This window comes from Harpegnathos saltator, unplaced genomic scaffold (assembly GCF_003227715.2).
Source record: "Harpegnathos saltator strain DR-91 unplaced genomic scaffold, Hsal_v8.6 scaffold87, whole genome shotgun sequence".
Taxonomy (NCBI): Eukaryota; Metazoa; Arthropoda; class Insecta; order Hymenoptera; family Formicidae; genus Harpegnathos; species Harpegnathos saltator.
Window position 1 is genome coordinate 224,555 of NW_020230714.1, and position 27,718 is coordinate 252,272.

At 52.9% G+C, this 27,718-nt stretch overlaps 1 protein-coding gene across 3 annotated transcripts in view; it reads left to right on the forward strand.

Moving 5' to 3' along the window:
* Nucleotides 1-27,718, forward strand: part of LOC105181729 (serine/threonine-protein phosphatase 2B catalytic subunit 2) — a 135,164-nt gene that overhangs the window by 76,943 nt on the left and 30,503 nt on the right. For all 3 annotated transcript variants that reach the window (XM_025307462.1, XM_025307460.1, XM_025307461.1), the window contains exons 3-4: nt 14,273-14,397; nt 22,341-22,452. In XM_025307462.1, the coding sequence (XP_025163247.1) occupies nt 14,273-14,397; nt 22,341-22,452 (237 nt within the window). The remainder of the gene's footprint in view (nt 1-14,272; nt 14,398-22,340; nt 22,453-27,718) is intronic.

A 27,718-nucleotide genomic window follows, 5' to 3' on the forward strand; every position in this document is an offset into this window, starting at 1 on the left:
GTGCTTCTGCAGCTTTTGTTTATCCAGTATGAAATTCATACATGAAGTTGAAAAAAATTTATACCAAAACAAATAAATTCATAAAGACACAGATTGACTCGCGCGCAAGTCTGCTTGCGCGCGATACGCATAAACACGCCCGGCAGATCTCAACAAGACTCGAACTCGAAAAGAGAAAACGCACCGATTTTCTTTCCTTTTTTTTCGCGCACGACCCCCACGATGTGGGAAACATCGAGCCGTCCATCCGGGGAGCGAGACGCGGTGAAAAGTCGCGGCTGCGTCGACGGCCCGGGGCCAGCCGCTGATCGCTTTGCGCTTCCTTTGCGCACATTGTTTCCGCGCTCTCGCGAGGAGCAGGGAGGAAAAATACGCTCGAACCTACGGCGCGCAGAGAGAGAGAGAGAGAGAGGGCCCAGGGGGTGAGACGGGGTCGCGCAGCACACATTGCCCGTAGCGCTCGTTCGTTTATCTTCCCCGGCTGTTTCGCTCGGTACCAAAGGCACCGCAAAGCCTGCCCGGTCTACCGGCGACGGAAGAGCGATTTCAATTGTTCGCTCAGCCGCGACGGCTCAGTCGCGCGCGAGCTTAAGCGTCGTCCTCGACGGACGACGTGGCGGCGATCTCGAGCTCGGCGGGATCGCGCGAGGATTCAGCTGGCCCGAGTCGAAATTTTGCTCCCACTTTCGAGTGTATCGAGTTTTCAGCTTTGCTTCTCTCGCAGAGCAACCTGCTAGCGACACGAGTTGTTGTTCGCCATTTAGAGGCGCTGGGGAGGACTTCAGGTCGAAATTCTGACCCTACTTTCGACCCGGATTCTTCGGCCCAGTGAGAGGACTTTTTTTCCTCGCAAAAAATTCGCAAGAGTTCATTTCTCTCACTGGAATGTCTCTCTTCTGCTTCGAACTGCGTTTGACGAAAAACGCTCAGCGCGTCGGGAAGCCCTCGAATCCATCTCCGCTCCGAAGCTCACTTCTTCTCTCGCCTCTCTTTCTTTCAATTTCACCCTCTCCGTCTCTCTCCCTCCAAGCGCCTCCGGCGAATCGGCGAGAACGAGCGTCGCCGAGTGGCTCGACTCGCTACGACACATACCAGGTGCGCGCTGTCTATGCGCCTGTCATCGCGGAGATGACAGGACGTCGTGGACGGTCGTAAAGTTCCGTTTGGGTCTCTCCGCGATGGACGGGATCGTCCCGCGCGGAATGTCAAGGACCGGCCGGGAGAAAGAGAGAGATGCGCTCGAATTCAGCCCGGCGACGCGTAACGACGGTCGTCCTCGGACGAATAATCCGCCGGTTACGTAGCGCTACGTGATAGAAATACGGGAGAGCGTCCTGAGGGCTCTCGTGACCGGAGGACACAAGTGGCCGCGGCGGCCGTTGCACTTACAAGTTGCTCAAGCTAATTGTAAGAGTCGCCCGGGGAATTTGGCCGGCATAATGCAGCGGAGACGTTCGAATCGCGTCACCTGGCGATAATTAATAGCGATCACACGAACGCCCGGTGATTTGCGGGCGACGCGTCGACGGTGTCGACGAGCGAGCTCGAGCGGCCCGACGTTGTTACGTCATCCCGCCGACGACGGCGACAAAAAACGAGGAAGAATGACGATGACGACGACGACGACGACGACGACGAAAAATGATGAAGAATGACGAGGACGATGAACGAGGACGACGACGACGACGAAGAATGATGAAGAACGACGACGACGATGAACAACGAAGAACGATGACGACGACGACGAAGGACGACGAAGAACGACGACGACGACGACGAAGAATGATGAAGAACAACGACGACGACAATGAACGACGAAGAACGACGACGACGACGACGAATCTTGCGTTTCATGTCGCGATGCTGCGGATTGTGCAGTCGCGCGACACCCCCCGGGACATGAAGGCGCGATATGTATCGGATTCACCCTCCAACTTTGAACGAGAACATGCACTCGACGAGTCGGAGCGAGCGGAAAGTCGCTCGAATTCCAGTGACTCGGCTCTCTCGCTCGACTTTTCGAGTGGAATTTCAGCCAAAGTTGATCTCTTATTCTACGAGGAAGAGAGAAAGGGCGGTCGAGCGACGACCTGACGTTGCACCTCGCCAATCTTGCGTTTCATGCGACGCTGCGAACTGTACAGCGTCCGCGACGCACCCTCGGGGATATCGAATCGCGATATGTATTGGATCCGCCGTCCAACTTTGAGCGAAAACACGCACTCGACGATCCAGAGCCTGCACGAGTGCGAAGTCACTCGAATTCCAGCGACTCGGGCTCTCTCGAGTGGAATTTCAGTCAAAGTTGCAGAGTCTCTCGTTCTGCACGAGTAAATGTTTCAATCGATTAGAGTACCTTTGTTCCTGCGAGACAGAGTGGAACACATCAGCTTTTCGCTCTCCGAGCTTTGAGCGGAAACATTCACCCGACGAGCTTCGCGCACGAGCGTCAAGTCACTCGAATCCGAAAACGACTCGGCCCTCCTCCCGTCGAACCTTTCGAATGAAACGTCTTATCGCTTCGCGGCCATATATTCGCGTCACGTCTCGTCCCAGCCGATCCTGCGAGCCAATTCTTTGCACATCGATACGTACACATCACAACAAGTGTGTCACCGCACCGGATATACCCAAAAGGCGATGGCAAACCGGGAATTCGGAATTTCGCGCATGGCGAATGGCCGGCAAGAGATGCTAAAAATCACGCGGAGATCCTGCGAAGGGATGGACACGGCGGACAATTGTCCTGTGTTTGCCGACGTATCGGGCTACTTTCCTCGTCTTTCATGGAAAGCGTTTCTGCGCTTGAAAGCGGCGAGCGACGCGCGAATTTGTCCTCGGCGACGAACAGGAACAAGCACCGAAACATTTAACGCCAACCTTCGGACACACACACACACACGCACACGCACACCCGCACGTGTATAAATAAACGTGTAGTGCCAAGTGGACGACGTTGGTAGCGCGTCGATGTGGCGAAACCAGCTCTCAGGCCCGTGTAACTTAAATCGTCAAGCCGTGTCCCCGCGTTTCATCGCGGGCTTCGCCGGGTGGCCGAGGGGGCGGCGGGGCGGCGAGATTTATATGATCGCGAAATAATCACGGCCGAAATAGCTCCGAGCTGTGCCTAGGTGGAGCGCGAACGCGCATTCCTGCGTCCGCCCCGATGGCGAATTCCCCAGGAGAGGCGCTCTCCCGCCTCTCTCTCTCTCTCGCGCGCGCGCGCGCGCGCACGCCGGTCCGCAAATAGTCGCGATTGTTTTCCGTCTCCACCCGATTCGCGCCAGCTGGGTCCTGAATATATTCTTTTCCCTCCACTCCCCCGCCTCAGCCCTCCTTTCATCGCGCTGTCACTTTCGTCTCGTCGAACGTCGCGTGGACGGCGAGGCGCGGTTAAACGGCGAATCCTGAAGCCGCGTAATCGCGAGCTCGATGTTGGAAGTCGCTTCATCATCCGCTAGAATTCGACCGAGCTAGAATTCGAAAATAGCCGGTTCGCAATCTTCCGCGAAAGTTACTCGAGTTGCATGCAACGATGCGTGCAAATTGGCAGCTTTTTTAGTCCCCGCGAATCTTTCGTGGAAGTCAGCACGCAAGTTTTTTTTTTCTTTCTTTTTTCCTTTTTCATTTCTCGTGCTCGGGACACCACGCGCGGTACTCTTCAGTAAAGAGCAGAAGAAGAGATGAAAATCCAAACACAAACGCACCCATGTTTTTACATCTTTAGCCGCCATGTTGAGTCCGCTATCTTAAATTCCCAAATTGGCAAAATTTTCCCCATAGATTTCGACTCATCGAGCCGGAAAAACCCCAAAAACCGGATATTATCGCATATTTTTAATGCAGCAAACAATATCCGTGAGATGCTTAAACGCTGCGAGTTTATCGCCGTTAATCGGATATCTCGTCTTGCAAGCGACGTCGGAAGCGGACATTCCGTCATCTCTCTATTACGAGCTTGTAGACATTAAGGATGAGCGGAGGGCTGAGACACAGAAGGCACAGACGAAGGCCAACGTACGTCATGTAAGGACAGATTCACACCTTGACAGAAAAGCAGAAGGCAGAAGGGCAGCATCTAGTCAGAAGTCCCACTGATAGTCTGTCTCTCTCTCTCTCTCTCTCTCTCTCTCTTGCGAGAGTTTTTCTCTCTGTCACTCTCTCGACTTCTGCCGTTCTGCTTTTCTGTCCAGGTGTCAATCCACCCTAGCGCGTTCGCGTTGTTCCGCTCTCTTTGCAACCTTCTTCTTCGCGCGAGCTCGGATCTCTATATCGTTATCGATGAGGGCCGCTAAGACTTAACCCGCGAGCCACGGTGTTTCGTCTTTATGTGGGTTAACTGCATCGCCGCTGCTGTGCAGCGGACCGTCCGCCGGGTTACGATCCACCGTTACATTCGTACGTGGCTCGAATCTCTTAACAAAGCAGTCGGTGAAGCCGTGCCGAGTGTCGGACACGCGGCCTCTCCCGCGCGAGAAGAAGCGATACGTTCGGACGCGATATTCGATGACTCCATCGGAGGTTTGGTTTGCAGTCTGCTCGTCGTCGTGCACTCTAGACTCGCCGGGGCGAAATCATGCGAGCGAAAGTTCGCCGGACACGATACTCGCGAGATGCCGTCGCTTATCAAGCGAGTGGATGTTTCCGTCGATTGGGAATTTTTTACTTTTGAATTCGCTCGACGAGGAGAGGATTCGAGGAGAGAAAAAGTTTGTACGAGTGAAACTTTGTTTACTTGTTTATTTGTTTACTTATTTATTTGTCCCTTCATTTACACGGAAATACACATTAGTGCACAAAGTAGATGTCTGAAGAAATTAAAATTGAAAGAACTGAAATAATTATAAAAGTGACAAGTCACGTAGAAGTCTGAATTATAAAGCTGCTTGGGTCCTCAAGTGACTCGTGAGCTGTTCGAACGGAACGTCACTCAAACTTTGGCTGGTTCTTGTCCCTCACGAGCGAATCGGTCAGGGTGAATTTGTCCACTAGAGAGAGAGAGTGTGTCAGGCCGATTTCCTACGGAGAGACATTCGCGCTGGACGATCGAGAGTTTGCGCGGATGGAACGTCACTCGGATTTGAAAGTGACTCGGCTCTCTCGTTGAACCTTTCGCTCAAACTTCAAGTGGATCGCTTGATCTAGCTTCCGGCTTGGAGTGGACCCTTATTCCAGCCGAGTAAATGTTCCCGTCGATTATGATGCGTTTGTTCCCGCGAGTCTTCAACTTTGGACGGAAACATTCTACTCGACGACTCGGAGCTCGCACGAGCGAGCGAGTGGCAAGTCACTCGAATTCCGGCGATTACTCGGCTCTTACTCGACTCTTCCGGCGGAATTTCACTCGGACTTGGCGCGCTTTCTCACACACACACACATTCTGCACGAGTCAGTGTTTCGATTAGCGCGCGCCGCTTCCGTTCCGTCCGGTACCACTTTCACTCTTTAACCTCGAGCGAAAACAGGTCTACTCTCCGACGAACACTCGCTCGACGATTCCGAGTTCGCACGAAGCGCGAAGTCGAATCCGAGAAGCGACTCGGCCCTCGCCGAGTGGAATTTCGCTGAAACCCCGAGAGAAAGAGAAGAAGCGGCTTCTTCTCCCTCGCGAGCTAAACGCCCTCATCGATTAGCTCGAATTTGTTCCTGTGAAACGCCACATCAAGCGGTGTATCAAATTCCCCCCCCCTCCTCCCCCCCCCCCCGACGACTCGGGACGAATGACGGCGAATTCGCTCCCGCACGAGTGGAAAGTCGCTCGAATTCGAACGGCGCACGGCTGTCGTCGTCCCGCACTTGGAGTGGAATTTTACCGCGAGCGATTCACAGAGTAAACCATACGCGGTCTACACGATCCCTCGTAAAGGCCCTCGGCATTCCATCGCGCCTTCCTCCCGCCTCTCTCTCTCTCTCTCTCTCCTCTCTTTCTTTCTCTACTGGCTCCCGCGAATTCCGCTGCGCTATTCGTCGCGCGGCCTACGAGAGTTGCCTCGCGACAACGACGTCGTCCTCGACGAAATGCCTCACGGCTTTACAGCGTTACGCCGTGTTTTCCTTCGCGGGGAGGCATTACTTACCGCCGTCGCTCGCGCTAAGCCACGAAGGGGTGCCGTTACCGCGGGGGGGGGGTGTGGGGGTGGTAGTAGAGAGAGACGCCGGACTGAGTTTATGTAGCGGTTCGTAGCGGCGTAAACAGCGAGCGGATCGATTTATATGCGGCTAAGCAAGTAAGTGCATTTTTATGCACCGCTTCACAGCCGACTCCGTCGTCGGCGTAGCCTTGTACTCTCGGCTACTCCGTTTAACGGACAGGCTGTATAGCCGCCGCTGTATCCTTCCTCCCCCTCCTCTTTCCCCTGCTGCTCCTCCCCCCGCGAGGGGGATGTTGGCCGCGGAACGCGGCCGCCACTTCAGGACCCAACGAGTTCGTGATAAAAAAAGCGACAACGAGGGGGGGGTGGCGGCGCGGGGGAGGATGACAAAATGTGACAGCGCGCTCGCGCTTGATGCAGTTGTGCGAGACAATGGCAGCTGTCGTATGTTATCCGCGATGTACAAGCGCGTCTCATCGTACATGTATTCCCGGCTGAAATAAAAAATCGCTCTTCGATTCGCGCGAGCAGTCGTAAATTTCGCGGATGATGCAGGAAGAATCGCGCGGTCCTCGAGGGCCTTCGCGAGCCTTCAAGAGCGCATACGACGCCTCTCTCTCTCTCTCTCTCTCTCTCTCTCTCTCTCTCTCTCTCTCTCTCTCTCTCTCTCTCTCTCTCTCACTCACTCCTGCGCCCTCGCTTTCGCTTGATAATCAACGAGAGCGCAAGTAAGGGGGAAATCCGCTTTAGCGCCGCGATGAGCAGATTGTTAACTGATAAACGCGAAAACCGATTATTAAACAGCGCGGCTTTAAATCTCCGCGCGGACCTAATCGGATTAGGGTAAAAACACGAGGCGACTAACGCTCTCGCGCGCAAGCGAGCGTTCCGCGACTCGCTCGCGATCACGCGCGTTGCTAACAAATAAACCTCAGGGAACGTCAGACGCCAATTTGTTTTCAATGTTTTATAGTTATTTTTTTATATCAAAATATGAAGAAATATGTTATCATTTTTAGCTTGAATTAGTATTTTCAATTTTTTCGAAATTTCTGAAGTTTTGCACAAGTGCACAATATTTTATACATATTTAAAACAATATTTCTTATAAATATATACATATCTGATTCGTTGAAACTTGTACACACATGTCACCGATTATGAATCAGAAGCATTTTGTAAAATTCAAAATGGCGGATCTAATATGGCTGACGTCATTGTTGAAAAAGTGTTCAGTTTTACGCTGCACTCGACGTTGGGTAATCTTTCGGCTCACTATTCAGCAAACAAGCTCATTTTAACGTCAAAATCTGGTAAAAAATGAAGAAGAAATGAACGAAAGAAGAATGAACAAAAAACTTGAGAAATTTCGAAAAAATTGGAAAAATTAATTTAAGCCAAAAATGATAACAGATTTCTTTATATTTTGACATTAAAAATAACTATAGAAAATTGGAAACAAATCGCGACGTCTGAGACGTTCTCCGAGGTTTACTTGTGAGCGGCCGAGCCGGCGGCATCGAGAAGTGTGCCGACGGCGATCTCGCCGGAGGGAAAGGCGACGTTTCCGCGCACACACACATACACACACACACACACATGCGCGCGCGCGCGCGCGTTCTCTGCAATACTTTCGCCCGACGGAAAAGAGCGAGGTATACAAGTTGTATCCCGCCGTTGTAAAGTTATAATCTCGCGGATAACGCGGGAACGTCGCTCGCGGCGGCGGAGCGAGGAAGATGAATTTCCGGGATAATTTCTAGGACGCGCCGCGCATAAGCCGCCGGATCGGTATTCGATCGAGACGGCCGTTGGTTGTTTGCGTTAGTTTGCGGTGTTCGCCGCATCGCGAGCGGTAACCGCTCTTCGGCATGTCGTCGGCGATGTTAATTCGTGCTTACTTAGCGGCGATTTCTGTCTCCGCCAACCGCCGCGCCGCGTCCGTTTAATTCACTTTGTCGACCGCAAATCGCTCCCCCCTTTCTCTCTCTCCCTCTCTCTCTCTCTCTCTCTCTCTCTGCCTCCGTCTGCAGCGTCTCTCGAGATCCTCGACGGTGACGCGTGTGTCGCCCTTGAAAGACGTTTCGTGGACGCGCGAACGCGAATTCGCAAACTCGGCCGCGTGCCGTGCGTCTCGCAATCGTCTTGGAAGTTCCGGTTAAAGTTGATTATCAACTTGCGGTAAAAGGATTCGCGCGGAGAAGTTACACCTGCAGCTCGCGTCGCACGACGAGCAACGCGGAGGACGTGCGCGCCGCACACGCCGGCGGGTCCTCTTGAGGACCCGCGAGTTGTACATTTTTTTCCTCCATTTTGAGGGCGTTCGGAGAAAGGACCTGCTTTCCTATATAAATAAAATCTCCCTGAGTCGCGCAAAATGTCGAACCTATTCTCGATCTCAGGATCCCAAGCCTGCGAGTTCGCTCGAGAGAGGTCCTCTTGAGGATCGACTATCGGTGAAAGGTGAATTTTTCGCCTTCTCGAGACACTCTAAGCGGGATTTTCGTTTCTATATAAATAAAATCTCCTCTCCTCGGGATTTTGATCCTGCTTTCGACCTCGGTACTCCGTTTAATTAAGTATTCCGAAGCTCGGATCAACGTATTTTGATTCTACTGGCTCGGCCGACAAGAGTTGCCGAGGAATTTTTGCAAGGAGCTCTCAGAGTCGATACTCTCATAGTTGGACGCAACTTTACTCAACAATGTACTCCGTACTTAAAAGTCGATACTTTTGCAGTCGGGCGCAACTTTGCGCCCAATAATGCACTCGGACTGTTTTTTCAATGACAGCGAGTCATAAAAAAACGAGAAAGGAGAGAGAGAGAGAGAGAGAGACAGACAGAATCGCTGCCTCGACTGCGGGATTATCGGCTTGGAGTTTACCGGAAAAATCCTCACGAGCTTATCGAGCGAGCCAATGTTTTTAATCCACCGGCGCAAATCGCGCGTTTTCCGCCATTTATCCCCGCCGAGAGCGCGGGAGTTCCCTTTCGATGGAAATGAAATCTCCATCGGTCCTCTCCGGAAGCCAAGAAAACAGGACCGGGTGTCAGGAGCGCTTCCGCGATCTGCGATCGCGCGAACGCGACGGAGGAGAGAGCAGACGACGCCGTGTTCCTGGCCGTCGTCGTACGAGCCGCGCGACCGCCCCGACGAGAGCCATCGATCCTTCTCTCCGATGACGCACACGTGATTTAAATAATTAGATCGCGATCGCGAGCGCACGGTTTACCGCGCCCCCGCCGGGCTACGCCCTGCGAGGCTTCCGCGGTGTGGCTTCCGTGAAAATGCAGTCGGCACACGTGGCGCGCGCGTGCGATACCACACACACAAGCCGACAAAAGCCGCCGAGCCAATGGAGTGGAGCACGATGTAACATCATCCGCTCGCGTTGCCGCCGAGGCTGAAATTACGCGCTTGCTTCGCTTGCGCGCTGCGCCCCACACGGGGAATAATTAACTCGCTCAAGAGCGAGAGGGCCACAGCTGGAGCGAGAGAGAGGACGAGAGAGAGAGAGGAAGAGGGGATGAGGGCCGAGCCGATACATGCAGGGATGTTTGAAATATTCAGACACGGCTTGCAGAGAGAGAGAGAGAGAGAGAGAGAGAGAGAGTGCGCCGATACCATCAGCGGTGCTGAAGTTACTACCCGGGCGGGATCCCAAGACGCGCTGCACTCGCGACGAAAAATAGGCCAGTGGGTTGAGAATGGGGAATGTGAATTTTGCAGAGTCGCTCGTGAGCGCTTAGGCGATCTCGATCGGCGAGCCCGAAGCCCCCCGAACCTGCGCCGAAACTCTCGGGCGTTCGAACAATTCCCGGCTGTCGCGGCGCCGAGAAGCGCCCGAGGAGCGTTCCGCGTTTATTTAACGAAAAGGAGACGGATGAGAAATATTTTTCCCTTCTTCTTCTTAGGCTTCTTCTTTAGCTCTCACTCGCTCGCTCGCTCGCTCGCTCTCGGCAGTAGCGCGCGTTCTGTTTGCCCTTCGTGGGAAACATTAGGAAGAGAAAAACGAGCGGTGAACAAAGAACGCGAGCTGTAAGCGTCGCGGGACGAGGCGGCGGGGGGACGTGGCGATGGCGGGCGAGAGAGCGGGGGAGAGAGAGAGCTGCAAAGTGCAGGATAAAGTTTAGTTTCTTCCCGTTTCTCCCTCGTGAGTCTCGAGAGTGGAGCTTTCCTCCCACGCGCTCTTTCTTCGCCGCCTCGGCCGATCTTGCTTTTCCGCAAGAATCGGTCTAATTCGCGCGGCGCGAAGATCAGCGCATCTTGATAACCGCAAGAATGCAGCTTCGCGAGGGCGTCTAATATGTCTTCGTCGCGGGTTCGTGCGGAAGAAGGAGTCGCTGTTGCTGTTGCAACCGACCGGGACTCGCCGGCGAGAACTCGCTGACGAGAAATGACGTCTGTATTATCGCGGCCGGGAACATTCGTCCGAACATCCAGAGCTGCATTGAAACACGCTGGAGATAACCGGCGGGCGATTGACCGAGTAGAAACCGCCCGCGGCGACCCTCCCGTCCCCGCAGCCGACTTTTCTTCCGCTCGCCAGGCGATGGAAAATTCCCGGTCGCGCTTCTCGGATTTGCTTCTCTCGCGCGCTGAAACACGGAGGGAGGTAATCGCGAGTTGGCAACCGCGAAGACGCAGTTTCGCGAAACTGCAAACTACCACCCCCGTATAGTTTACCGTAGATTCGCATTGGCGGGGAAAAAGGAGCCGTTATTCGCCGCGAGCTGAATGGGCTGAAGGACGAACGAAAACTCGCTGACGAGAAATGACAGCTGCAAATGTTATTATCGCGACCGAAAGCATCGAGAGTTGCATTGAAACTCGCTTGAGCGATAATCGGCAAGCGATTGCAACCGAGCGCAGCCGACTTTCCGCAGCCATTTTTCTGTTCCTGCAGCCCCGAGCTCTCTTCCTTCCCGTCCCCGAGCAATGGAAAATTCGGTCGCACCGCGGATCGGTAAAACACACACCACCGAGGCGACGGTCGTACATGATGACATTAATTTACTTGTTATATGTCTGAAGCACCCAAATGTTTCTACCGGTTAACTGTGAGTAGTCGATAACGCCATCTTCCTTCGATTACCACCTCTGAACTCTGGCCAGATTATTCTTGTGTTCGCGAAATTCGCCCAAATATCTCGTTGCTGGCTGATGGGACGTTATTACGGCGTCGCACATTTTTTCGCAATTTATGAAATTAATGCACTTCCTATGTCTGAAGTGTCCAAAGTGACCACTTCTGGGCTCTTTCGGGCCTCTTCTGCGACGGCCGTGAAAAAACGTTCCCAAGACTGCCGCGCTTCAACGCGCGCAGCCCAGCATCGACAGCTGAAACGTTATTATGGTCTTGCAACTAACGGAACACAACCGGGGCGATACACGATACACCTTCGCAGCAGTCAGCGCGGGCGGGCTCATTCGTCGACTTCATCTCCTTAATTCGCCTTTTACGACTGATTATTTCAACCCCCGCCGTCGCGCGCGCCTACACGCGCACGTTAACGCGCGCGATCTCAATTTCATTATCTCCGCGCAGATATCCAGCCGCTTTTCCCGTCATATTTACCCGCTCGTATTTCGCCGCTTTACACGGATGACGTCCCAGTTTCCGGCCCGAGAGACCCGGTATTAACATGCGCGTCATATATCGCCACGTGTATATCGCGCAAAAAGCGCGCGGCCGATGTTATTGGTCGCCATTTGCCTTTGTACCGCGATGATGTTTTATGTAAACATTAAAGCGCTCTTTCTCCCCCCTCTCTTTCTCTCTCTCTCTCTTTCTCTTTCTCTCTCGTTTTCTCGTCTCCCGTGTCTCCTTTTGATATTGCACGTATTTTCGTTGCTCCGTCGCGCGGAAAATTCGCTAAAATCGCAAGAAAACGAAAACGAAGCTACCGAGCGCCGCCGAGCGAGAGGAGCCGCGTGAGAATTTTTGTATTCAAAAATCCCTCGCGTCGCTCGCAATATTCAACAGACGCAGGCGCAGCCTACAACGTCAACAATCGCGGCCTCAAGGCTGCAACTCTTTTCTCTTTAAGCACCCCGTATACGAGATGTCCTGCGGCTCTCCTCCTCCTCCTCCTCCTCCTCCTCCTTCTCCTTCCATGTTTGTCGCCCGAATATCCTGCGACTTTCGAGCGCGAATGGACGAGCGGCAAAAAAAGCGGGCTACACACGGAGCTCCATTTTTTTCATTTGATCACCGCACAACGAACGACGCGCGCGGCTCGAGAACAAGTTTATTCCTCTGCATTCCTGCGCACGGTATATCGGAAAATGTTGCGAGCGAGCGGTGTGCTGCATGCAAGCGATGAATAATAAAAATAGTTGATAGTCGTAAGCTATGATTTTATGCCGGCGCGCGCGCGAGCGCGATAGTTTCCGCCGGACGCACGGCGGGAAACTAAGTTCTCCCTCCCCCCTCCGCCGAGTAGCAACGTGTTTATGGACCTTCATTTATCGTCGCGCGTATGTAACAGTTTACTCGCTCTCACAAAGCGCCGTGTCTCCTTTCCCTTACATTCTTTTCCATGATCCACTTTTTACGCGTCTTTGAGTTCCTTCGGTTTCTCTCCTCCTCCTCCTCCTCCTCCGTTCCCTCTTTCTCTCTCTCTCTCTCTCTCTCTCTCTCTCTCTTTCTCTCTCTCTCTCTCTCTCTCTCTCTCCAATCCCCCGGTCAACGTGGCTCTATGTATCGCGCATTATTATTTATCGCCCCGTCGAGCATCGAGGTGTTCGAATTTCACGGGATTTTAATGGATCATATACGCTTATTTATTTATTTATTTATTTATTTATTTATTTATTTGTCTACCTATCGACCTTATTGCGCAAGCAAAAGGCGACGTTGGAGCGATGCTTCGAGATTATGCGCCGATTGCTTTGAGATTTAAGCGGTTGTACGTGGAGAGAGATTTTTAATAAATAATGACAAATTTCTTTTTCAACGATAAACTGTGTCGCGTGGAGGGTATTCACACCAATGTCCAAATTTACACCCTCGGATGGTCAATTAACAGTTGTCTTTTCAATATTTTGCAATATGACAGTTTGCACCGTGCGCAAAAATAATTTCTCATTCCCCCGGCAAATGTTTTCAATAATAGATGTGTAATCTAGCTGGTATATAGCACTTTCTCGGTGTACGAGAGTCAATATTTCCCAGAACAGAGAGAGAGAGAGAGAGAGAGAGAGAGTTTTCTTCGTGCGTTTAGCGAATTGACTCGTAGCGGATTGTTTTCAACAGTTTGTACACCGTGATCCACTCTTTACGTGCTTTGAATCTCTTCGGTCTCTCCCTCCTCTCTCTCTCTCTCTCTCTCTCTCCCTTTCTCCCTCTCTCTCCCTCCCTCTCTTGCCAGCGAGACTCTACGTATCGCGCATTATTTATCGAGCCACGTCGAGTCTGCCGAGCGCCGCCGATGTCCGAATTTCGCGGAATTTTTGCTGATCGTCTTTATTTATTTATTTATTCGTCGACCTCGTTGCCCCCGAGCGAAAGACGAGGCGCATCAGCGTCGAAGCTGCCGCAGTTGCCCTCTCTGAAATTTACACGCGAAATTCGCCGGACTCGGCGATGGATCGGCAATTTTGCGCACCGCGCGTGACTGTGAAATTGTCCGTCCGTTCCCTTTCCGCTTTTGTCCGGAGACGGGCTGCATCGGCGACAACAAATAGCGACGGACGACAACCGCGGCAAAGTAAAGCCCGACGTCACTCTTCGGCCGCTAATAGTTGCCGGTTTCGAGAACTCCAAGTTTCCGAACGATTTCCCGCACGGTCCCTTATCCGCCGCGACACGGGAGCGTAATTTCACTTTGAAACATTCGCAAACAAGTTTACCGGCGCTCTCAAGGGCTGCTAATGTCTACATATTCGTGTGCAAGGTACGCTTTAATCGAGCTAATTTCTCGTCTCCTTCCCTCGTCCCACTCCTCTCTCTCTCTCTCTCTCTCTCTCTCTTTTGCTTTGCGCCCTTAAAATTCGACCCGTAGAAAATATCGCAACAATGTTACGCAATTCACGATGCGAAAAGCTCGCCGCGCTAATTGCCACGCTTGTAATTTCGCGCCCGTCCCCCCTCCGCGATCCCCGCTGCCGAGCCCATGCGAGAGCGAGAGGTCGAACATGCTCACACTAAATCGTCGAATCTGCTTTTGCTTTCAGTGTGCGGCGACATTCACGGGCAGTTCTACGACCTGATGAAATTATTCGAGGTGGGCGGGCCACCCTCCTCGACCAAGTATCTTTTCCTCGGCGATTACGTTGACAGAGGTTATTTCAGTATCGAGGTGAGTACCTGAAGAGGAGAAAAAGGAGAAGGAGGAGGAGGAGGCGGCGGCCGCGACGAGCCGATATTTGCGCGACAACGAAGCTCCACGAGGTTTGCGACCGCGCGAGGTCGCGATTTAATCGGCGGGGCGGGTCGAGGGGGGGGGTGTAATAACACACGCCGGTGAAGATCGGTTGTGTGTACTCACCACTCGCCAGCAGCGACAAGAGGAGGGTGCCGTGCGAAGAAAGTGCCGGCCGACTTCGGGGTATTATGCGGCAGTGCTCGATTATCGAGCCGCTGCAATTAGCGCCACGACCCGATTAACTAGTAATTAAATCGTCAGCCGCGCGAGACCCGTTCAGCCGACTGCCGAGTGCGCGCGGCAAGGTGCGAAAGCGTTAATCCTGCGGCAGCAGGCTCGCTTTGATATTGCGCCCCGCGAGAATCGCGACACGCTCGCGCGGACGACTGATTAAAATTACATTTTCACGCTTCGCGAGCTCTCCCTCCTTCTCCCCCTCCCCCGCTCCTCACGGAAAATCTCTGACTTTCAGCAGCGAGCGCTCGATTGCAAATGCGCTGCTATTGATCGTAACACTTACTCTCAGCGCGGCCAACACGGCTTAGCTCGGCTGCGTATCCAGCGGAGGGAAGTAATCGGAAAACTGGCGATTTTCGCCGCGCGAAAATTCGCGAGACGACCGCTCGACTCGTCGGGCCAAAGGACGGGTTTTTTCAGCGTCGCGATCGCGGCGCCTTCGGCTTTCCTGCGGCCAGAGAGTCTCCGTCTCGAGACACGAGGGAGTAGAAGGCGGCGTGGATTGCTTGTTCGCGAGTCAATTTCGAGCTGCGCGCGAATAATATCAGCTTCGATCGCCGGCGTGGTCTGTTTCGAAAATTTCGTCCTGCTGCTCGCTGGTATAATGCGATACGATCCGCCGGGAAGAAATCCGAGGGAGGAAACGCGCGGAGTCACCGAGTGACGCGCGAGCGGCATCTCAAGGGGTGTCTTTATCGCGCGGGCCGCTCGTCCCGAGGAATTTTTGCGCCGTAAAGTAACGAACAATTTCTCCTTGCAAATTTCGTAACCGGAAGCTACGGAGCGGCGGAGAGCGAAAGGAGAGAAAGAGAGAGAGAGAGAGAGAGAGAGCTGCTACGGAGGAGCAGTCCTCCCGTCCTCTAAACGGCACGCCGCGCGAAATGAAATTTCGCAGCGACCTCGCATATCAAATATTCCCAAGAATACGACTGTGCAATTTATTTTTTAGAGATAAAAAGAGCGAGGGGAGGGGAGAGTCGCATCGCGGACTCGACGAGAGCGCTATAAAGTGCGCCGAGTGCCTCGGGGGTTCCTTAAATCCGTCGTAGAATTCGTCGGTCGCTCGGCCCCCTTCCGAGGATGTTACTCGCGTCGGTCATAATTCTGTCCGGAGAATATAAGAATCCACGGGGGTAATTTTTAATCACTGCGGCGTTTCTCTCGCGCGCGCGATTTATCCTCCCGACCAGCCGCCGTTGAGACGTGCTGCGCGCGATCCTCGGGGCTTGCGGCGAAGGACGAAGTCGCGCGTCTCCGTCGAGTGCAACAAATTGCGGAAGGAGTATATAGTGCGATCCAATATCGTACGTGGATATTACACGTAGCTCTCTTTCTCTCCTTCTCCCTGGCGTTTAATTTTTAATTTGAAAGTCGACTTTAGTTTTTATTCGCCTCACGCGGAGTTTCGCGAACTGAACTGAGTCCTATCTACACTAGGAAAAATGTATTGTTGCGTGAACCAAAATTTTGTTGTAACAACAAAATAATTTGGTTAAAATATGCCCAACAAAAGTTTGCTTAGTGCCTGTAAACAAATATCTTGTTTGATTACGGTTTGTTCGTATAACGTAATACTTTTGTTATAGCAATCAAAAAGCTTGAACTATACGAATTTTGTTAAAAATATTATAATTTTTTCTTAATACATAAAATCTTAATTTCAGTGCACAGAAAGACAAAATAGTATCCGTTGGGCATTATTTTAGTTTATATAAAATAATATTTCGTTATTATGTAATTTTCATGGATAAAATAACTAAAATGCTTAATTTTTAAAATGCTTAATTATGAAGTCTGAGAACGAAATCATTTGGTCCAGAGAACAAAGCAGAAAAATATATTTAGTTGAGACAGCTAAATATTTTGTTATACAAAACAAGATATTTGGTTGCTATTAAAAAATGCCTCAACTAAACAAAGTTTTGTTAGAGATACTAATTTTTTTCCTAGCGCAGGTGTCTGTAAAAATTTTCCGCTATTTCACACGTGCAGTTGTCTATTAATCGATCTCGTGCTTTCTTTTTTTTTTCTTTTCCTTTTGGGCATCTGAGGAGATGCTGTCTTCTTTCTTCGAGAAGCGTCTAATAAACCATATTCCCCCTTGTTCTCTCTCCCCCCTCTCTTCTCTTTCAAGATTTAAATGTATTCGCCGCAAAGTACGTCTCGCGAAACAGCGCGCGGTAAGATGGCTCCTTTTAAGAAAATCTCCTGATATATTCCGCGGTTACCATTATTCAGATCGTGATGCGTCTCGGTGAATTCTGAATAATGCAGGCCGCCGGCGTCTCGTCCCGCTGCGAGTAGCGCATGGATGCCGTCGGATTTATCACGCGCGCTCGCCAATGTCGGAGCTCCGCAGCCGTATGCGAATCGCTGTTTCCAATCAAACTGATGGCCCGAGTCCGCGGGGATCCTTTAGCGTCGGGATCGATAGTGGGGGGGAGGGGGTAAAGGGGCTGGAAGACTTGCACGACGAACAGGCGTAAAGCAATATCTCGCTTGTAGCGTAATTTCTCCGTATTACGACGACAACAGTACGACGACGACGTCGATTATTAATACCGCGTCTGTCGCGTTTCCCGTCCTCTCATTAACTTCGACGTCGCGCGGCTCCAAGTCGACTCGTTTGACAAAGATAAAGAAAGAGAAGAAGAGAGCGGAGACAAAGGGAAAGCAAAATTGTCCGACTCCCCGTCGGACCGAGCGCGCGCGCAGTTTCCATTTTCCCCGGGCGGAGAGGAAATAACACGGAATTTCTCCCGGTGGCTCGCGGGAACGGCTGGTCGTCCCGCCCCCCTCCCTGGAGATAATTTCGCCGGAGGAGCGCGAGCAGATACGGGTTCGATTGTATTTACGATTCTCGCTACGCTGCGACCTGGCGATGGCGCATGGGGAGGGGGGAGGGGGAGGGAGCGGCCGATCTATCCACGAGAGACGACATCGACGTCAACGGAGCGCGCGCTCTTCTTATTTTACGGCACAATGCTCGAGAGCGGATCCCTCTCGTGGAGAAAATGGACCGCCAGCTCTTCCCTCCAGCCCCCCCTTCTGCCGAGGCCCGTTGGCGTAAATGGCATTATAAATCGGTCGGCCCCGCGCTCGCCCCGTCGTATGAAAAGAGTTTCCATCGCACGGCTGTTCCCTCGCGAGAAACGCGCTCTCGATCCTTCGATGATACTCCGTTTGACGACTCGCGCGCGACGGGGGGGGCAGGTCGATCGCTCCGCGTTTTAAGAGGATATATCCCGGACGAGGGTCTCCCACGCGGTGCAAACAGCCGGAGGTATAAGGGTGGCACGTGTGTTACATGTGTGTGTGCGTGTCAGTGCGTGCGACGTGTGACGGTCAATGGCGACACATCGAATCTCCGCGAGAGATCGTTACTCTTCCTCTCTTTCTTTCTCTCCTCCCTTCCTCCCTCCTGTCCTCCCTGCAATATGCTCCGGTGGCTCCTTCGCAGGCCCAAAGCGTTTGCTCTGACGACGCGCTCATCGGGAACCTCGTTCCTAATCATCCAAGGCGCCTGTCGCCGAAGGATATAGAGGATAAATCCGAGAAGAGAGAGGGGGAGCACTTTATGGGGCACGACGTGTACCCGTTGATCGCTGGTTTGAGAATCTTATTTCTCCCCGGTCCCGTCGGAAATCTCGTCCGCGCCCTTCGCGGCTTCCGCTCGACAGATTGGCCGCGCCGGCGACCCGTTCTCGCGATCTTCGGCAGAGAAGACGACGACGACGACGACGACGACGACGAGGGGGACCGACGTTCACGGGAGTGAACCGCAATCTGAAGGCCGATACGCGACGGCCGAGTGCGTTGTTTCGTTACAATGCCAATGAGGGCCCTCGCGTGTAATTATAGCGGCGGCAAGGCGAGCGAGAGAGCGAGAGAGCGAGCGCAACCGCTCCGATGGCTTCGCAAAGGGACGCTGGAGGAAGGGTCGCGGGGCGCGAGAGGGGGACGGTAGACAGTCGATCGGATCAGCGGGGAGAAAATAATTGACCTCGAAGTCTAAGAAAAAAAATGCCGCGGTGCTTTTATGGCCGGATAGGCAGGCAAGCGGGTGAACAAGGAGAAAGAGAGGAGAGAGAGAGAGAGAGAGGGAGGGAGGGGGAGGGAGAAGGTTCACCCCCCGCAGAGCGGGATCAGCGTGCAAAATCGAAAAAACGTGTGTCGACGCTGCGGAACGCGAGCTTTACGTCGCGCGAGTCGACTGATCCTCCGAGAGCGGAGCGCGAGATAAAAATCCTATATTCGAACTCGCGAGACGATTTCCGTTCCGTTCCCTGGCTGCCAGCCGCGATATCGGCGACGTCCAGCCCGCCACGTCGATGCGCAAAGGTTAAACGTTCCGTCGCAGCGGCTCCTACCCTGATCTCATATCTGTCTCACCTTGCGCGAATCCCCGCGGCAGTCTTGAAATACTTCCCCAGCTTTTTCTCGCAGATTAGATCTCTGCAAGGCGTGCAATCGCGGCAGAACGGAAGGAGCTTTCTATTTCTCGACGAGCTAGAAGGAGAGAGAGGGAGGAAAAGTAGCAACGCGTTTAGCTTAAACGCTAAACGATAAGTGATTTGTGATAAGTGATTAAATTTGCATTTTTCTTTTTGACGGGTAAAAATTAATACAAGTTATTAGTTACGCAGAAAAGAAGAAGAAATAGAACTGTTAAATTCTTTGATAGAAATATATTTCTTTGATAGAAAATTAAAATATCTAACCTTAAGATATTTTCAAAGTTTTCCGATAAAAAGTTAAAATAGCTAACGAGAAAGAGAGCTAGAGAGAGAGAGAGAGAGAGAGAGAGAGAGAGAGAGAGAGAGGGAGAGACAATCGAAAGGAAAAATTGTGGAAAAAGAAATCGCGATTGCATGTAAAAACAGAATAACGTTTCGCGGCCGGTAAAAGTGCCAATTGGCGACCGAGTAACCTCATCGTGAGAAAATCGATAAATTAGTAATATACGTGTTAAGCTTAGTTATACAAAGGTGATTTTACTGAGCTCTGAGGCTTCCGAAGTTTTAATTGTGCTATACTTTTCTAATCTGTGGCAAGATTTTTATTTATTTATTATGTTTCTTAAAAGTAACTGAGGTAAACATTTAGGTGTCTTTTATTGACGGTTTAGTTTTCAAAAAGTTGGAGGATAAACCGCACGGACTGAACAAACAGGTCCCCTGTTTTAACCGTCATCTTCTAAGATGTCGGCTTGTAATCGTTTGAACTGTCATCGTCAGCGGTACACTTGTAGTTACAATGTTCCATTATTTACCACGGCTCTCAATTTCATTCGAAACATGTGGCCGACAATAATATAAAACTCCAAACGAGAGCACGCGTTTAGGGACGACCTATACAGCCTCGTGATTGTGATTTATCAAGAGAGAAACGCGATTGTCACAAAATGGGACGCTCATCTTATCACTTCGAAGGACGACAAAGGACAATATTCGTTCCGTCGCTTTTCCAGCGACAAAAATTCTCGAATATAGGAGTCAAAAAAGCAGATATCGATCCCCCCTCTCTCTCTCTCTCTCTCTCTCTCTCTCTCTCACACACACACACACACACACTCGCATCCTTTAGATGGCATTAACCATCGGCTTCGAGATCGATCTCTTTCCGCGGGCGGACAAAGAGAGAAGAGCGAGAATCGCCGCGACGCGACACACTAATGAGACGCGACACGCGTTTGCAAACGCTTTAATCCGCATTGTCCGTGCATAATTGAGCCCGTTTAAAACTGCTGCGCCAGCCGTAATTATTAAACAGCCGCCGGCGCACGGGGGAGCGCACGCGCACGCGCGTGCGACAAACGTTGACCACGCGCGCAAAAGGGCGCCGATGAAAATCGCCCTTCTACTTTCGCGCGCGAAAGGAGTGCGGCTAATGGAGTCGTCATTACGGCCGCGTTCGCGAGCGAGCTAATTAGCGCGGACACAGTTCGCGCGAAACCCCTACGTCCGCCGTTCGTTAGCAACCGGCCGCCCGGCCAATTTAACGCGGGTCACTGACCCGTGCGATACAACGAATAATATTAATTAGTGATGCATTCGCGTGTAACGCGCCTTTACGTCCGCCAGCAACACGGCAGCCCCGATCCTCGCCGGCCGCGGCTCCGGAGAAAGCGTTTCAAGTTCGAACTTCCGTCGGCCGGCTGTTTGTCGGGTACGAGACTCTCTCGTCCTTCTCTCGCTTGGGAAATTCCGTGAACGGATCGAACGAAAAAGTCGTGTTCGCGAATAACCAACGTTTAGTCATTAACGCCGACGGATGACCACGCGCGATATATCAGATAAATCGGAAAATTCCGTCCGTCTACGCTAGGAAAAATGTATTGTTGCGTGAACCAAAATTTTGCTGCAACAACAAAATAATTGGATTAAAATATGCCCAACAAAAGTTTGTTTAGTTCCTGTAAACAAATATCTTGTTTGATTACGGTTTGTTCGTATATAACGTAATACTTTTGTCATAGCAACCAAAAAGCTTGAACTTTTGATATGAATTTTGTTAAAGATACTATAATTTTTTTCTTAATACACAAGATCTAAATTTCAGTGCACGGAAAGACAAAATAGTATCCACTGGGCATTATCTTAGTTTGTGTGAAATAATATTTCGTTATTATGTAATTTTCATGGATAAAATAACTGAAACGCTTAATTTTTACGTATGAAGTCTGAGAACAAAATCATTTGGTCCAGAGGACAAAGCAGAAAAATATATTCATCCTCGTCCGTGGCACGTCGCCTGTCGATTCCGCGCGCTTTCCCGAACCGATCCTCGAACCCGCTGCGTTTCCCGGATTTCTTCGCACGGGGCGCTCTCGGGGGCGCGCGTGTATACATTATTTATACTCCCGCCCGCGGCTACGCGATACGTTTTCATGGTCCGCCGCGTACGACACACAAGCCAAACGTGCGACGGTTTTCGCCAGCCGATTCATACTTCGCCGGGGCGACGCCGCGAGCGGCGGAAGGCCGTCCGCTGCCAAGATGCTTCCAGTCTGACAACGAGCCGAGGTTCGGCCGAGGTCGAGGAGGTCGCGAGTCCGCGCCCCAGATGTCCTCCTCCCCGATACAATTACACGGCGGAGGGGAATCCCTCGCGCGATGCAGTCTGCCGCTCCTCCCGCGCGCGTCGGTAGAAGTCCCGCAATTAAAGCGGCAGAATGTCGGCCGAAGCCGCGGCTGTGGGTCCTCGGAGCCTCCTCCTCCTCTCGGCGGACTCTCCGGCTTAATTGGAGAATCTCGATATGCGCCCCGGCGCAATCGTCGGCTACGCGCCGTCCGCGATCTCGCCTTTGGCAAGTCACCTTCAACCCCGCCGCCGCATTCCCCGGCCGCGCCGAGAGACGTCGCTCGTTTATTCCTCGTCATCAGCTCGTCAGGTAAAGGCGCCCCCCGTCGAGATCGACCGCTGCACCGCGCGGAGAGCGTACACTTTGACATTTCGCCCCGCTGCTGAACTATTTATTGGCAGATTTCGCCCCTGCGGCCCCGACTGCGAGCCGGAATATGTGTCGCGCGGTCTCGAGAAACGAACTTGAGAGGAGCGAGCGAGGTCTCGCGAGAGCGCCATATTGGCGCGGGCGATCCTGATCGACACTCACCCTCGTGTGTTTCTTTCTGTTGCAGTGCGTATTGTACCTGTGGGCGCTGAAACTGTGCCATCCGACCACACTCTTCCTCCTCAGAGGTAACCACGAGTGCCGTCATCTCACGGAATACTTCACATTTAAGCAGGAATGTAAGTAACTCTCGTTTCCTTTGATCTTTTTTTTTTGTTTCTATTTCTTTCTTTTTTTATCCTCTCGCTGTCGTCCCGCCCCTTTTGTTCTCATCGGCGCGTCGATCCCTCGCGCGAGGGCGCCGAGCGTTTTCACTTCTCCCCGAAAAATTGGCACGCGCGGTTGAGAGAGAGAGAGAGAGAGAGAGAGAGACAGACCATCCGGCCTCGGTGCCGAGGTCGTAAACGCGCGTACCCCGCGCGACGCTGAATTCTTCATGCGCGCTCGCCGCCAGCCGGCAGCCGTTTAATCGGGTGCAGGGGGCCGTGTTTCCCTCCGTAATAAGAAATTATTTCCTGTTTAATAATTCGCGCAGCTCGGATTAAGCTCGCCGCCTCGTTAGTCATGAGCCGCGCGGGCGCTGTTGTTCCCGACTCGCGATTTGCGCGTTTCAACCGCAACGTCATCTTTTTCTCCCTCGCACGCACGTGCCGTATTTTTACGAGGTCACCGAGGGACGAGAGGCTAGACGAGGATAGAGAAGGTCAACACATCTCGGGGGTTTCTTGGATTTTAATACACGCGTCATATAAAGGACGAAATTCCCGGGATAATCTCCGCAACTTTGCACGGCCCGCATGCAACTTTCCGCGAGATATCGCTCGAAAGTTTCGCGATTTCGCATTGTGAGTCACACGAGGAACGAGTGCTTGGTGGCACTCCGTGCATTTCGACCGTTACTCCCCGTTGTTTGCATTTTTATTTGCGCGAGACGCCCGAGGTACATTTCAGAGCAGCCTGTCGCGAGTATCCGATTGTCCTTTTTTTCGCCTTGCTGTAAACCCATGAGAGTCGTGTATAACAGATTCTGGGAAGATCAGCGGAGCCTCAAACTTCAGCGACCGGTCGCTGAGGCACTTCTTTCTCGAAATTTTCGCTACTAAACGCCAAATCTCCTCTGGTCTGTTTGGGATTTGTCATTTTAGCGCGCAACTTCTCATCAATTTAGCAAGACGACAGACTCGAGCGGCGAGTACCTTCGCGCAGACTAGCCCACGTAAACATGAGAAATGCAAGCAGAGGAGGACAACGCGAGTGCCGCGTTTTAAATCATAGCATAACTCATAAAGAGCTGCAAACAAGCTCTGCGATACTTCGGAGCGGCATGTTTGAGAAACTGCGCTTGCCCACACGCTTGCAGAGCAAAGATAACTCAGAATTGCGGCCTCTGCGTGCGACGCACATTGAGAGAGAGAGAGAGAGAGAGAGAGAGAGAGAGAGAAAGAGAGAGAGAGACAGAGAGAGAGAGAAAGAGAGAGAAATGCTTCACTGTTCTTGCACAACCGGCAAGAAAATTGCGAGAGAAGCTGCCGCGCCGCCTCGCGAACCGCTTCGATTCGCGCAGCTGATGCGGAGCGACGCGAGGATCCTGGACGCGGAGATATCCTGCAAAGTACCACGCCTACGCTTCGCAACGGTCGTAACGTCGCGGGAGAAGCCGCGCGCCGACGACGAGATTCGGCCGATCGGCTGGCGATCCGGGTGGCGATAACGCGAGACGTAATATCGACCTTGCGAATCGACTCCCCGGAAGCGCGTGTAACCCGCTAAGTTATACGAGGTCGTAAAACGACGCGCACACACATATACACACGCACGCACGCACGCACGCACGCACGCACGCAGGCCGTGTCGCGCGTTATGTTCGCGAGAGCGCCGGAAACATTCGGCGGCCGTTCGCCATGTTCGCCGGGCTCGCGTAAGTCGTTACCTGCGTTACGCTCTCCGTCGACGGATCACGTTGACACAACGCGACACGCCATTTATTCTCGTGGACGCGGAGACACACACCCGGGGGGATCCAGGGTGCGATTTAATATCGGATACGCCCGTATAGAGAGTTCTCCCCCGTGATTCATTCCCTCCAGATCGGAGCCGCGTCCCGCGTTCATTTTACGTCCACGTAACACGAGCGAGACGCATTTGTGCGTGCGACTACGCGTCCGCGGCTTTATTTCCTCCGAGGACTTTAAAGTCCTCCTCGTGGCGACGTCCAATCTCGCGCGGCGTCGTCGTCGCCGCGTGCGCGGCGAACGGTGTCGTGCATCACGCTCTTTCGCGATCCTCGATCACCAGTCATCACGCCGCCGTCCGCCGGCTGCATCGTAAACGTTATAACGACGCCGCGCCGCACCGCGAGGGTGGGAGCGGCAGGGTACGGGGGGGTGGAGGAAGGGGGCTCGCAAATACTCGCAGGCTGACCTAGTATCGGACAATTTTCCGCGATCGATACACTTTTCCGCGAGAGACGCCGCGCCAGCTTCTGCTGCGCCGAGCTCTCTCTCTCTCTCTCTCTCTCTCTCTTCCCCTCCCTCCCTCCCTCCTCTCCCTCGCGCGCTCTCTTGCTCCCCTCCGTTTAATTCGGCGTTGCTCGTCGAAGAGACCGCCGCGCCGTCTTCCCGCGCTCGCGTGCATTTCGGCGGGCGGCATTTCGCATTTTGGCATGCGCGCGCATTGTCCGCGCGATTGTGATCGCGTAGGCAGCTGTAATCCCGCGCGCTGACGATAACCTCGCGGTAATCTCGTTCCGCGCTCGTCGTTCAGCGTTCACGCCGAAGACACGCTTTATGCGTTATTAAGCGCGCTCCCACGTTGTCCCGTCGTTGCGTTTCATTCGAGCCGTATCACTCCGTGGGGTTATAAGCGCTCTATATCTCCGACGTTTATAACCCCGTTATTAAAAGCAAACGTCGCCCACGATCGGCCAGCGCGTCCTCGACGACCATCACTGCGTCGCGTTTTTACGCGATACGCGGCGAAGGGAGAGACAGAGAGAGAGAGAGAGAGAGAGAGAGAGAGAGAGAGAGAGAGAGAGAGAGAGAGAGAAGCAAATTCGTCCGCGCGCTTTCGTTTCGGAGAACAGTTTTAATTTCCTCTTACATCCCCGGCACCGAGGCTAATGCCATTTCCGCTTGCGATATTCGCGCGCGAAACGCGGCCGGAAGTAGCCGGAGAAAAGTCACTCGGCCGTTCGCGCACGCATTATTGCGACCCCGATTCCACACGCGGCTTAATAACCGCGCAATAACCGCGAAAATCCCAGCGTGCGCTCACGCGGCCGCACCCCGGCCCCGGCTTTAATCATCATTTTAACGCGGGCGTTCGGCTACGGCGGCGGGGTCGTTCGTTCGTTCGTTCGTTCGGTCGGTCGCCCTCGCCTCGCGGTATATATCTTTCTCACCCTCTTTTTTTCCTCTCTTTCTCGCAAGCACCGATTTACGTGGCCTACTTGCCCGCCGCTATTACGCCGGCCGGCATTCACGTGCCGGCCGATCGAGAAAATTGCGATTATCTCCGCGGCGCGGCGCGGCGCGGCGGCCCGAGCTTTTCCTCGCGATCGCGGAGTCGCGATAGCACGCTCGCACAGGTAGGCGAGCGACGCGCGTGCGCGCGCGCCGGGAGAGGAGAGAGGACTCTCGGTGATTTTCTTCTCTTTTCATCCGCCTTCTTTCGCGGAGCGAGCGAGAGAGAGAGAGAGAGAGAGCCAATAAAATTCCGTGCCAAGACGAACGCGCGCGCATGTTAATCTCCCGAATTCCGGTCTCGCGACTCGCGTTTCTTCGCTTTCCCCCCCCCCTGGAGCGCGTCCCGCGATTGTCCCGGCGCGCATTACTCTTGGCAGCGCGTCTCGCGCGCGCAACTCTGGAGACTAACGATCGAGCCGGATCGGGAGCTCGAGGTACGCATTATTCCGGGCGATCTCACCGCTCGCTCTCTCGCGGCGAGCTTCGCGAGCAAGAAGAGAGAGCCGGCACGCCAGCGCTTGGTCGCCGGCCAAGATTGCGGTGGTCGTTTCGAAATGGACTTCACCGCCAAAAACGACCGTTTGTCCGCGAGCGCGGCAGACGCGAGCGACGGACGCGCAATTAAATCGTCGCGATTTCGCCCAAAGCGTAAAGCCGCACACCTCCTTCCTCCCCGCCGCCGCCGCCGCGCCGAATAGTCGCGCATTCCGTCGCGCATTCCGTCGCGCGGAGACACGAAAATAAAGCCAAAACGCTGTCTGCGCCGTTTGCCGCGCGAATTACTCGACAAGCTCGGCGATCCCTGCGAAGATCGCTTCTCCCCCCCCCCCCCTCCCGGCCTTTTCGCGCTGTTTGTTACAATAACAGCGGCGTGTTTAGACAGCGCGCGTCCCGCGGTATTGAATTTTTCAAGCGTCTCTCCCTCCCTCCCTCCCTCCTTCCCTCTCTCTCCCCTCCATTCCGCCCCCTCTCGCCTTGCTCCCTCGGGATTAATAACTTTGAGACACGGGAGGTTTGCCGAGGGTGTGTCCTTGGCGCGATATTACGGACATCCGTTTCGCGAGACTTCAATCTGCAACAGCGAAGAGAGGCTGCCGGGACGCTCATTTGCGCGAGGTCTTCTCTCTCTCTCTCTCGTGAAGGGCCCTCGAGCGGGGCGATCCGTTTAGGTCCGGCGCCGACAAATCTTTATCCTGTCGGGGCTCCTCCGTTTTATTGGCAGGAAATCCTTTCCGTGCGTCACCTCGAACGGCGGTCTCTTCGGCGCCACATGAGAGAGTATACAGGCTGTTCCGCTCCGGGGTCGAGCGTATCGCGGCGCATCGGCGACGAAAAAGGACGAGACTCGCGTAAATCTCCTTCGCAAGATTCCTCGGACATGTCGAGCTCCCGCTTCTCTTAATCCTCGCCAAGCGACGGCGACTTTGGGAGAAAGGATCGAGGATGTTGCGAGACTTTGTATATCGGGAGGTTGTGTCGTATGTAGGATATGCAGGGCGCATCTCTGGATTCTACCACGACAACTTCTCGGGGTAGATTCTACGTGGAAAAGTAGGCAGAAGGATCTTACCAGACGTGTATGTCCGCAAGAGTTTGCTTTTTGAGATACAACCTCCGAGGAGATGAAAAGTGTGCGATAAGCGGGTTAAGAATGCCGATGTAACACGTTTTTACCTGTTTCTCGTGAGATTTCTGTCGATTGATATTGATCATTTATGAATATTAACCGAATATATTAACCATATCGCAGAAACAAAACGTTTGAGGATGTAAACGAAAGAGACTCTTTTTTGAAATGTTTTAATTATTTCTAATTATTTTTTCATGTAAAAACTTAATTCTGCGAATTACCAGTGGAATTTAGATACACTTTGTACAAGTGTTGATTGTAACTAGATGATACGATAAAATAATTTCACACATGTAGTCACCGATAAAAGATCCAAAGTCATCGTTCGCTCAAAAGTAGATATGAAGGCGA